Source organism: Podarcis gaigeae (assembly GCF_964106915.1).
Source record: "Podarcis gaigeae genome assembly, chromosome: 3".
NCBI lineage: Eukaryota > Metazoa > Chordata > Lepidosauria > Squamata > Lacertidae > Podarcis > Podarcis gaigeae.
In genome coordinates, this window is record NC_139680.1 from 53,082,854 (window position 1) to 53,095,821 (window position 12,968).

Below are 12,968 nucleotides of genomic sequence, written 5' to 3' on the forward strand. Positions count from 1 at the left end.
CCAATGCCTGAGCCAAGGTCTACCCACATTTGAAATTTAATAAAGTTGTGGCCAATTTAATCCCATAGCACGTTGTCTTGAGTCGTTAGTCTACATGACGGGGGGACCGCGCAGGATCTGGGGACTCCGCCTGTCCACGCAAATCACTTAAGCTAGTGTATTTGCACATGCAAATCAAACCAATTTGCTTAAATCTGCCTGAATCAAAGTATTGCATCTTAAGCCAGTTGTTTTTGTATGAAATTTTTTTTGGGGGAGGGGGAATTTAATTTGCATCTTAAAGTATACATTTTACCAAAAAAAGTATTTTGTAAAGAAAAATAATTAGCAGGAAAGAGCCTGCATAGTTCACTTGGTTAGAACTGGTGCTATTAATGCCGAGGTTGCAGGTTCGATCCCCATATGGGACAGCTGCATATTCCTGCATTGCAAAGGGTGGACTAGATTATACTTAGGGTCCTTTCCAACTCTACAATTCTATGATATCAGAAACAAAATGCCAACTTTTTCAGAGAACACAAACTTTGGTGTTCCCTGCCCCATGGAACTTGGCACATCAGACTGCAAACCCATATGCATTTCCAAGGGCTACTATATACTTGGTGCCCCTGCTATAGGGTGTATGGACATATATGCACATCTATAACACCCAAATTGGAGGCTACAGAAATGGTGCGTCTGCTAAAACATATGCCTGGGTAAATACCTGTATTCAGGACATACAGTAATACCCAAATATAGTCATGTTGTTTCTGTGTTTTCTCAGTTCTGTACATTGTTGTCGTGTCCTCACTGAGAAATGGACATCTAGGAATGAATCCCAGTGGTATAGGGTTGGAACTCAGAGACCATCACCTTGCATGAGGTCCAGACAAGACATAAGAACACAGAGAAACTGGACACTTGGTAGGAAAATCTAGAAGTGCGTGCAAATCTAGATGTTCATGTGGAAAACATCTTCTGGAGAGCTATACATATAAGGCCAATCAGACCATTGCCCATTTCTAGGCAAGCCTGGCCAATAAATGAGAGTATTAGTAGCTATAGCTATGCTTGAATCTGGAACGTGAATACCATTGTTTCTGCCCTTGCTCAATGTAGCACTGAGTGCCTTCCCATGTATGACAATAAAACACATCAAAAGGTCACTGGTTCCAAATCAAGTCATTTTTAATACTCTGCTAAGTTCTACTCCCCTGATGTTTTGTGGAAACTTCTGTACACTGAAATGTTTTAATGCCATCTTAATTCTACAGATCTAAAGAATGGGATGCCTCTCATTCTATAGCTGAATAATGAAATTTTCTGCACCACTCTCCTAGCCCAACAAGGGGGAGGGGAGCGAAATAATATGCCTGGCATTAGATGCGTAAAAATAAACAACAGCCATAGAAATCAAGGAGAGTACTGCATAGCCTATGAGCTACAGCATTAGTCCCCAATGGAAAATCACAGTAATGTCCTCTATTTTTAAACAGTTGCACTAGTCAGCTAAGTGCATGTAGGCTGGGAGATGACAGCTGAGAAGGAAATCACTATGCCCACCCTAAGCACTTATATGCTGGAACAGAAAATCTTATGGCTGGGCTGTTAGCTTTTAGTTTCCTATATGCTATAAAGGAAAGCTCTTTTATTATACAAGGAAATATTCTGGCCTGTTTTTTTACTGGAACATTTATTTGATTGCGTTATCATTGTTTTCTGGGTTGTTATCTTAATTGTTGCATATTTTGATCCCACTTCATGCAGAACTTGTCACGGTTAAAGGTTAAAAGTGTGAGCCACAGGCTAGGAAATCTCCAGTTCTGATTCAGCTAGATTTCAGTCAAGTGTCAACTGCCTTTCAGAGTGAGGCTCCATGACTGGAGAGCCCAATGTAATTTTGTAAAAAGCAGCTGCAGAGAGAGAGGGGATTTGATCAGGGCAGTGGTGCAGGCCTAATATACCAGTTTGATTACTGCATTGCATTGTATGTGGGGCTGCCCTTATAGGTGGCTTAGAAACATCAGATAGCACAGAATTTGGCTTCTAGAATTCTGTCACAGCCAGAGTTATTTATATTACACCTACTTTGAGAGAGATATTAGTTGCTTACCTGCTTTCAAGTCCAATTTTAGGTGCTGTTTAAAGCCCTAAATGTGATATATATATATATATATATATATATATATATATATATATATGTTTTCGTAGATTTTCACGGGTACAGGAATGCAGGTTTTGGTGTCCTCGGGTGTCTTCCCGTGTAAAAGTTGGGGTGTCTAGGCGACGTTTCGACGAGGTCTCACTCGTCATCTTCAGGCTGGTGCTTTCGGCTTCTTGTTACTGGAACAGAGCGGGATCTCAATGTTTGAGTTCCTATAAATACTGTAGAGGGGGTGTGGTGTCTAGCCTCCAATGTTCTGGGCAGAGAGGAAGTTCCCAGGCTAGTGTGCCTTTTCTTCTTTTGTTCCTTAATTACTTGAGAGATACCTTGAGTGATTTCTTGAGTGATATCCTGAGTACCACTTAGGTGGGTCATTAGGTGTGGATTAGTTGCTAAAGTCTTTGTGTCTTGACCTCTTGAACTTTGTGAAGAGTTTTCCTGAGAAGATGGCTGTATTGCACTTAGTTGTGCTTTGGCTTGGCTTCGTGTATAGGGGCGAGCTGTGGTTTTGTGGCTTGTGTCAGCCAGATCTGTGTAGGGATTGCAGGGGGGTGCAGCATCCGGAGGTGCCACCATGGATTGGCTACTGGATGGTGTCAGTAATTCATCTGTGGAGAGGGTCTGGGTTTGGGTCTGGTGTGGTTGATTGGTGTTGGCGTTCTGTGTGCCTCTGGATCTGGTGTCAGTTTTTGTGGGGAGGGCTAATTTCCAGATGTCTGGCAAGCGGGATGTGTCGTCACGCTTGTTCATGTTGTGAGGGTGTTTCTCTATCTCGATGGCTTCCATGATTATTCTCTTGTGGTGATGTTCCGTGTTAAAGAGCAATTTGGAATCTGCAAAATTAATTTCGTGTCCTGTTTCTTTCATGTGTTGGAAAAGAGAGGAAGTTTTTTCTTCTTTTTTGACGGCATTCTTGTGTTCTGCGATACGTGCATTTATTCGTCTGTTTGTTTGTCCAATGTACGTGGCTGGGCAGACTTTGCAGGGTATTTCATAGATCCCTTGGTTTTCCAACTGGATTTTATCCTTGGGGTTTCTGAGGATATTGGCTATTTTTTGGTTGGTGCAAAAGGCTGTTTTGATATTGTGTTTATGGAGGATTTTGCTAATTTTATCTGTAGTGCCCTTGATATAAGGAAGGAGGGCCATGCCATTGTTTTCTTCTGTGTCTTGGTTTTTGGGGGAAACACCCCCCAAAAACCAAGACACAGAAGAAAACAATGGCATGGCCCTCCTTCCTTATATCAAGGGCACTACAGATAAAATTAGCAAAATCCTCCATAAACACAATATCAAAACAGCCTTTTGCACCAACCAAAAAATAGCCAATATCCTCAGAAACCCCAAGGATAAAATCCAGTTGGAAAACCAAGGGATCTATGAAATACCCTGCAAAGTCTGCCCAGCCACGTACATTGGACAAACAAACAGACGAATAAATGCACGTATCGCAGAACACAAGAATGCCGTCAAAAAAGAAGAAAAAACTTCCTCTCTTTTCCAACACATGAAAGAAACAGGACACGAAATTAATTTTGCAGATTCCAAATTGCTCTTTAACACGGAACATCACCACAAGAGAATAATCATGGAAGCCATCGAGATAGAGAAACACCCTCACAACATGAACAAGCGTGACGACACATCCCGCTTGCCAGACATCTGGAAATTAGCCCTCCCCACAAAAACTGACACCAGATCCAGAGGCACACAGAACGCCAACACCAATCAACCACACCAGACCCAAACCCAGACCCTCTCCACAGATGAATTACTGACACCATCCAGTAGCCAATCCATGGTGGCACCTCCGGATGCTGCACCCCCCTGCAATCCCTACACAGATCTGGCTGACACAAGCCACAAAACCACAGCTCGCCCCTATACACGAAGCCAAGCCAAAGCACAACTAAGTGCAATACAGCCATCTTCTCAGGAAAACTCTTCACAAAGTTCAAGAGGTCAAGACACAAAGACTTTAGCAACTAATCCACACCTAATGACCCACCTAAGTGGTACTCAGGATATCACTCAAGAAATCACTCAAGGTATCTCTCAAGTAATTAAGGAACAAAAGAAGAAAAGGCACACTAGCCTGGGAACTTCCTCTCTGCCCAGAACATTGGAGGCTAGACACCACACCCCCTCTACAGTATTTATAGGAACTCAAACATTGAGATCCCGCTCTGTTCCAGTAACAAGAAGCCGAAAGCACCAGCCTGAAGATGACGAGTGAGACCTCGTCGAAACGTCGCCTAGACACCCCAACTTTTACACGGGAAGACACCCGAGGACACCAAAACCTGCATATATATATATATATATATATTACTTTGCAGTTGTATTGTTTTACCACTTGTATGCTGCTAGGGGTTCCTTTGGGAGGAAGGGCCAGGAAATGAACAGGCCATGGACCTGAACAAACCCAGCCAGTAATATGGCTGCTGCATTTTGAACCTGCTGAAGTTTCTGAGTCATCTTCAAGGACAGCTCCATTTGGAACCACTGCACCCTTGCAAGAGCTATTCAAAGACGAGGGGATGGAACAGAAAATGGACATTGCATGTGGGATCACGCAATGCAGGAAGTTTGGTCCAGGATGGCTTGAACTGTATAGGTTGCCAGTTATTTGTAGCCTCTGGTCACACTGTGAAGCATAGCTGTCAACTTAGATTTGAAAATAAGGGACCAGCAGCCTTGAAAATAAGGGATCAGCAGCCAAAATAAGGGACGTGCAGCCTCACCTGTTCCAGGCACTCCAGTCTTCCTGTCCTCCTGCAGTTTGGTCAAACTCATGCTGGTAGCTTCAAGAACACTGTCCAACCAACTTTGTAACCAGAGGTTCAACTGAATAGAATCTGAATCACATGCACCACAAGGCCTATGCAACCTCAACGTAAGATGGCTCCCCGACCTGACTTTGCACTGCAAAGTTTGCAGCGGCACGTGCAACAAAATGGCATCCAGCATTCAAAAAACCCCTCAGCTTGCATTAACTAGCCACACACACACAGCCTCCCCCCCTTGCCATGAGATTGCCAGTCACCCACCATTTTAGTCAACCAGCTCCTTTCTTTTCCCCCATAAGTCAATCGAAGGAGCCTCCAAAACAAATTCAAAAGCCCCCCCCATGAGATCTCCTTTCCTTTTCCCCCACCATGTACCCCCGCTCCAGACAGACCTTTTCGCGGGCAAGGGTGAGTGGGCCGTCGATGACGTATCCATCTGATTCCGATCTGAGCACTCAGCACAGGTATGTTCAACTTCTGAGCCCCTCTGAGCCAAAAGCAGAAAGCCCAGCCAGCAGCCAAACAAAGCCTCAAGGAAAACCACCTTCACCTCTCCGCTGGGAAGCGCTGAGCAAAGGTGAGTCCTCAGGGAACGCAGCCGATTTGATCAGCACAAGGCATGCAAGCTCCACCCCCCAGTCGTTCTTAGACTTCTTATTGGGTGAGCAACACAGCCAAGCAACACAGTTGGAGCTTCCCTCCTCCCTGGCCAGCAGGGAGGGAGGGAGAGGAGCTGCTTCCTTTGAAATTTAAGGGACATAATTTAAGGGACATCCATCAATAAGGGACAGCAGTGGGACATGGCGCTGGAATAAGGGACTGTCCCTTCAAATAAGGGATGCTTGACAGCTATGCTGTGAAGTATAAGAGGAGCCCTGCTGGATCAGACCAAAGGCTTTATATTTCCACTGGCCAACAGTATGTCTACGGGAAGCCTGCAAACAGGACATGAGCACAAAAGCACTCTCTCTCTCATGCTCCCTAGCAACTGCTATTCAAAGACACATAATTACTGTGATTAGGTTATTTATATTTTGTTTTTCAATTGCTTTTAAATCTTGTAAGCAGGAGTAGGGAAAGTACTGTATTTAAATATTTAAATTTATTAAACAAAATAAATTAAAACACTAATACTGCAGGCAGTGCTCTTTTCTGGGGGTACGCATACCATTTTGTGATTTTTGGGCCTCATTGAGGGGTAGTATTTCAATATGAGTAGGAAAATGAGGGTACCCCTAAATATTTTTTTAAGAAAAAAAAGCACTGACTGCAGGTAATAAAAACATAATTGATATTATAACTCCTTTTTCCATATGAGTGGCCATTGAGGTGGTGCAATGCCATGCCTCTGCCCTCCCAGCAGTGACATCACTGCAGCTTACTGGTATGGGGCAGGGGTGGGGCAGGACAGTGCCAAGGGTGGAACTGTGTGGGCCAGTGGGAGGGCATGTTGGATGCTCCAGCTGGTATGTCCATGTAGCCTCAACCTGGCTGTAGGCCTGGGCAGGCCGGGTCATCCTCTTATATACCTGCTGGCATTGGCAAGGCATTTGACCCTCACCTGAATCTCATAGCTCTGCTGTAGCTGCCTCTGATTGGTTATCATTTAACTCTTGGGGAAAATAATTAGCATCACACGTCATGTGCATGGAAGTTGCCAAACCAATTTGTACAATTCCTTGCAAATGAAGGAAAACAACTTTTCTGCTTGTATATGTTGATAATATAATTTTGGTTACTGAGGACAAACAAGATTGTACAAAAACAAGATTGGGTGCAGGCCTGGCCAGGACATAGGGGTCCTGACTGTGAAAAGGTGACCTGTGTGCTTGCTTGCTTGCTTGCTTAACAGCTGTTGGGAACTTTAAGGTCCCTGCTCTCCCTTCTTATGGTCTTTGTACTGGATCTGGAGACTCCAATAGAGAGCATTCCATGTCAAGGAGGGCAAGTGGGCACTCTATCAAATGATAGGGCAGGAATTACACAGAGCAGGGACTTTTCACTGGTGGTGCCCACTGTATGCCTTGCTCTTCCCAGACCTGCTCTCTTTTGGCCTGTATTTTGGAGCTTTATAATTTAGGAAGACTATGAAAGAACTGTTTGACAAGTCTTATCAGTTGCTGATGTATGAGCGGATTTTATTTGTTGCTATTCTGTGCTTCTGGTGCACCAGGGTTTACACCAGCATAATAGAGTTGGCCAGGATGCCAGAAAGGATACAATTTATGAGCTTTCTCCGTTGCCTGCACAGCAGGGGGTGTTCAGTCAACAGTGCAAAGGCTGAGCTGAAGCATTCCCTGCCCGTTACCTTCTTTCAGCAATAGGGGTCGCTGTTTGGTAGTATCCAATTGGTTAGCTGTCAAATTCTAGAGCTCCCTGTTGGTGGCTCTTAGGTAATTCACAAAATACAGAGTCCATTCATAAAACACAGTGTTCATTCATAAAGCAGTAACATAAATCTCCATTGCTACATATTGGGTGTATATTTCAGCAGTTGAACATACGTGTTTATGGCCATGCTGTAGTGTAGTGCTTATGCGACTGTGAATAAAAGGTGGCTGGGCTCATCATCCTCGGAGTTTGGGGGGAAGGTGACAAAATTGATTTCCAATAAGTGCCCCCCTTTATTTCCACAAGTCCTTGAGTCTGTACTCTGAATAGTGACACCAGGGACCTAGAAGGTGCACAGTCTCATCAGGGCTGACTTTGGAGAAATTGGGCAAAATTGGACCCTGCAGGCTGCTCCTAAGGGGGGCCCTGCACCAGGGCAATTTAGATGGATTTTATTTATAAGATTTTGCAGAAAAAAAAAATTCAAGTTGCGCCCCACTGCTTCAAATTGGATCCCACTGGCTAGTCCTAATAGTTGCTGGGCCTGAGTTGCCCTGCCCTTGCATGGTCTTGGGTTTACAATTTTGGGAGAGGGGAGACTGCCTTACTGTATGTAGATTTTATTTTATTTGTTTTATATCTTATATTTTGGAAATGTACATCCAGGTTTTTTTGGGGGGCCCCCAAGACAGTGGGGCCCAAAGCTATAGCTTGTTTAGCTTATACGCAAATCCGGCACTGCTTATAGGCAACAAACAACTGGGCTACGAAAGCTTTGACAAAAAGTGTGTAATGACAGATCTGCGGAAGGTGCAGAAATGAGCGCCGAAAGTTCAGCGTTCTCGTTTCAGAGGAAGCGCTGCCTTTCGTGGCCCAAGCGTTCCTTGCCAAGTCCTCTTAAGGGTCCAAGAGGAAAAATCATGTTTTCGCCTTTTTAAAGAAAAAGGAAAGGACCGACTTCGCTGCCCGATCGTCCAGGGTCAGGCACAGGCGCAGCGTGCAGGTGGCCCGGCCAGAGCCGCGCCAAGGAAGGGGCAGGGAGGCGGGCGGAAGCGGCGGGATGCCCCCGGAGCCCCGGCGGCGTGAGTCGGCTCGGTTCCCGCAGGAAGGCGCGGCCGCAGGAGCGCGCGGGCGGCTTCCCTTCCCGGAGCAGTGGAGGGCAGACGCGGCGGCGGCGGCGGCTGCTTCTCCTCGTGCTTCTCGTGCGCCTCCTCCTCCGCCATGGCGCGGCCCTCCTTCTCCCTGGCCGCCTGCGAAGTGATCGGCTTCGACCTGGACCACACGCTGTGCCGCTACCACCTGGTCGAGAGCGCCCGGGTGAGTGAGGGGCAGCCGAGGGGAGACGGCGAGGCGAGCGCCGGGGCAGACGGAGCGGCATCCGCTCTTCGCCCGCTGCGCCGCCGCTCCCTCCGCCCTCGTCGCAGCCTCGGCCGGGCGCTCCGCCACCGCCGGCCGAGAGCGGCGCTGCGACGCGGGCGTCTCGGGGAGGGGACTCTTTGGCTGAGGCGGCGGCGTGGTTTTGGCGGGCCTCCTCGGTCTGCGGCCCTTTTGGCGGGCCTGCTGGCGAAGCGGGGAAACTCCTCCCCCCTGGAGTCCTTTGGCGCCGCATTTCTGCTCGCTGCCCAGGGGCAGAGTCAGCCTCTTGGAGTCAGTGGAGCCTCCTTCCGAGCAGACGCGCGCAGGAGTCTTTCAGTGCAATGCTGCTCATTATTACTCGGAAGGGCGGGCCACGGGGCTCCGTGGAGCTTACTCCCCGAGTAGGCAAGCGTTGGATGGGGAAGAGGGCTCCGGAGCTGGCATCTGGCTGGCCGCTGTCAGTGCAGGATTCTGGGCTAGAGATGCCCGGGTCCAGCGGGGGAATCACGTACCAGCAACTCGCCCTTGTGTTTCTTCCAGCCCATGTCCCTGAGGCTGAATATGTCGGGTGCCTCACATTTCTGTGTTTCCAAGGTTTATTCATGTAAGAAATGTATGCACTACGCTTTGAAAATATGCATGGCAAAGCCCTTAAAGTTGTTTACAGAACAGACCGAAACATTAATCATAATATAACCAGTGCAAGGAAATATATTTGTGTCTTGCTTGGGGAAAACACATTGGTTTTTGTTTTTGTTTAAAAAACAAGGTAATTTACAAAGCTGCAGACAAAGCTGAACCTCCTCTCCTACTGTGCTTGCTATCCATTATTACTATTTTTATGTCCCTCCTTGCTCAAGGTGGCCTACATGGTTCCCCCCCCCCACTACATCCTGTCAGGTAGGTTAGGCAGAGAAACAGTGACTGGTCCAGTATCACCTGGTGAATGAGTGGGGATTTGAACTTCGAAGTCCTAGTCCAATACTCTAACCACTACACCACACACCTCAATCTTCAAATGTCTGTTCCTCCCCTCTGTCCACTTATCCTCAAGTATTTATATGAAGGTTTGAAACTCCTGGGAATTTCTGTTGTGGAAGTGCAACTCATTTGAATGGCAAGTATTCAAGTGCACAGGTGATAATAGAGCACCTGTGATAAAAGTTAGTGTGGGAAGAAGTCTGGTTTCCACTCATGGGTCCAGCACAATTACAACAAGCATGAGATCTAGTATTTTTTTATACAACCAGAGCAAAACTTCACCTTCAACTTTTATCCTGGTGTAAAATCTATGGGCATCTTTAATTTACGAAATTGTAACTGGTTTTATGCCAGTTTAATAACTTCTTCCAGAAGAGTCCTGAGAAGTGACGTTTGAAGACAGAGAACCCTACCTTCACACTTCTAAATTTCTAGGGCAGGCTTTCTCAACAGGATTGTTCCCAATGGAGGAGAAAGAGAGTGCACATTCGTGACAGAGAGACTGCACGTTTATTGTTCAAACACAAGTTGCAATATTTATTGAAAATTTTTGCATCTCACTTTTCTAAGAGTTTGCCAAGGTACAAACCATGTAAACATTGCAACTAATGATGAAGACCATCTCAAGCTCTTTCCATGCACATATTTCAACTAGTTTTCTATGGGTGCATTGCCCACATTAAAGAAGTAACTATGAGACATAAGGAGGGGGGAAAACTTTGAGGTGAGGGTGGATTACATTTCAGAACATTTCACCCTTCTCAAAATGTCACCTTGAGGGTAAAGAAATGTGTGTGTTAAGAATTAATCTAAGTGTTAGCCTTTTTATGTGCAGAACATTCTTCTGCAGCTAATAAGGTAAACTTTAAAGTGTGAAGTGACGGAATCTTGGAGTGTCTCAGTATATTTAATTTTATGTAGCGTTACATCTTCCTTTCTCTCTTAATTTGCAGCTTATATATGATAGTTTTGCTCAGTACATGGTAAAAGAGAAAGGTTATGATAAAGAGCTGCTGAATGTACCCCATGAAAGCTGGGATTTCTGGTAAGTGATTCTGTTTTAAAATAATAACTATTTCCAGACTTCTCGTCAGCTCATTAATTGCATGCATTAAAAGCACACACCCATACATATCTTTAAGCGTTACTTAGAGTAGAAAAAACAATGTAGAAAATAATGTAGTTGTTTACATAATGTTTGCGGACTACGAAACAAAAAACCCTGAACAGTTCCTGACTTGTGAACATGTGGATTGTGGCAGTTTATGCTCCCACTTCTGACCAAATTCTCCAACTTTTCTACCCATCTCCCTCCATTGCCCTGAGTATCTCTTACTGCCATAAGTTTATTAGGGCCATTGTCTGTACTCGGTATCACATGTATATATTTGGAATACAAGGTTAAATGTATACAAGATTAAATGTATCATCTTTCTCACTCTGCTCCCCACCTCTACCTTATCGGTGAAACAAATGTAGCTTTAAAGGCTTGGTGTTGGATATGGAAGATGGCAACTTCCTTAAACTTGCAGAGGATGGAACTGTTTTGAGGTAATTTATTTTATTTTATAAAAACGCTGCACTTAAGCGCCTCTAATTGTGGATTTTTGTGTGGGATGGGGAGGAATCTGTTTTCAAAGCACCATCATACTATTCTGTGAACTGATCATAATAATTCTACAATATGAATTGCTTTTACTCATCTAAATCCTACACTTGCTTCCAATAGTCTTCACCTGTCAGAGGAATGTAGCAAAGTAACTCTTCCAGTTAGTTAAGTAAAAATCCAATCAAAATACAGATAAAAGTTAATTAATTCTTTAATGTTGTCAGTTAACAAAATTATTGAAGTTGAAAGCAACGTGTAAAATAAAACTATACTATTTATTATTTACACCAGCGGAAGAATTCATTACCTAGATTTTCAGCTTTTCTTCCCCTTCCCTCTTCTTTTGTCAAGTCTCTAAAAATATTAGCAATTTTTGACAGGAACTGACAAATGGAATGATCTGCCTGTCTAATCCAGGTCCAATGAAATCCAAAGATTAGACAAGAGCAAGAAAAATGTCTAAAGAACATAATTTTGTGACTCAGATTTGGTGTTATAATGTCTACATATATTGCCAAATTTGAGTCCAAAAATTATAAATCTGCTAGTGACTATTAGATCTCATTGCAGATTTTTTAGAATCTCCTGTTTGGAAAGGAAAAGAAGAAATATTTCATACAATTCATGCAATGATGTTCCACTAAGTCATACTCAGAGTAGACCTATTGATGTCAGTGAACTTCTGAGTTGTTGAAGTCCAGTGAATTCAGTGGGTCTGCTCTCAGTAAAATTAATGTTGGGTATCACTCCATGCCTTTAATTCTTGGTACATATATATGTTAAACAGGGCAAGCCATGGCACAAAGCACATGACCTCTGAAGAGATCTTAGATACATATGGAAGGAAGGAATGGCGACACTTCAAGACAATGAGTGGAATGGTTTCTCGTTCAGGTATCAGAGAAATATATGGTTGGGCCTCACTGGCTAATGTATGCACATTTACGAAGGAATCTGTGGCTGGATTTCTTGGTATCTTTAGCCACCATTCTGCGTTTCTTTCACATGGAAGGAATCCATACGATTAAAGGGTAGCAGGGCTTCTCCACTGTCAGCACCCCCAATGTTGGGGCCTCTTGCCTGGCTCTGCCTTCTTATGTCTTCAACATTGAAAGAAGGTGTGAGGGGGCACCTTTCATGTGTTTCGTGTCAGAAATTTAATTTTATATTATTTTGCTTGGTCTTATTTTGCTGGACTATTGTTGCTGTTTTAAATAATACTGCAAACTGCCCTGGAACCACTGGGTGAAGGGTGGGTTTAAAATCCTCTTAATAAACAATACACAAATAAAATTCTTTTATTTTTCTCTGCAGCTAAATATTATGCCTATGACAATTACTTTGATCTGCCTGGAGCACTTCTTTGTGCACGGATTATTGATGGTTTAAACAAAGTAAGTGTTAACAGTGGGTTTTTTCACTGGGCTGTAGTCCAGGTTAACTTAAACGAGAGCTTTTTCTCTCTTGTGTTCCTCCTTTTTCTGTTCCTCACCTTGCTTAGGTATTATGTAATGGGCTTGCTTAACAATTATGCTGCAAGAGGAACTTAATTTCTGTGATGGAATTTTATATACCTGTTCCATTGCAATGAATAAGTTGGACCATGGCAGTCATAGGAGTCACTTCTGTAGATGACCAAGTAGTGGTCTTGGGGCTAAATTAGACATGATGTTCAACATGCACATATTTAAAATGCAAATAGCAGCCTTAGAGATTGGGATTGCAGAAGCTGGGGATGGGAAATCAAACCCTCTTT

General features: G+C 44.3%; 1 protein-coding gene across 1 annotated transcript in view; it reads left to right on the plus strand.

The window, feature by feature from the left end:
• The first annotated feature begins 7,963 nt into the window (after positions 1-7,963).
• Positions 7,964-12,968, plus strand: part of LOC310840886 (dermatan-sulfate epimerase-like) — a 151,373-nt gene continuing 146,368 nt past the window's right edge. Inside the window, exons 1-5 of the mRNA XM_083731079.1 lie at positions 7,964-8,583; positions 10,557-10,648; positions 11,083-11,154; positions 12,000-12,106; positions 12,527-12,606. Coding sequence (XP_083587205.1) covers positions 8,488-8,583; positions 10,557-10,648; positions 11,083-11,154; positions 12,000-12,106; positions 12,527-12,606 — 447 coding nt within the window. The 5' untranslated portion in view covers positions 7,964-8,487. The remainder of the gene's footprint in view (positions 8,584-10,556; positions 10,649-11,082; positions 11,155-11,999; positions 12,107-12,526; positions 12,607-12,968) is intronic.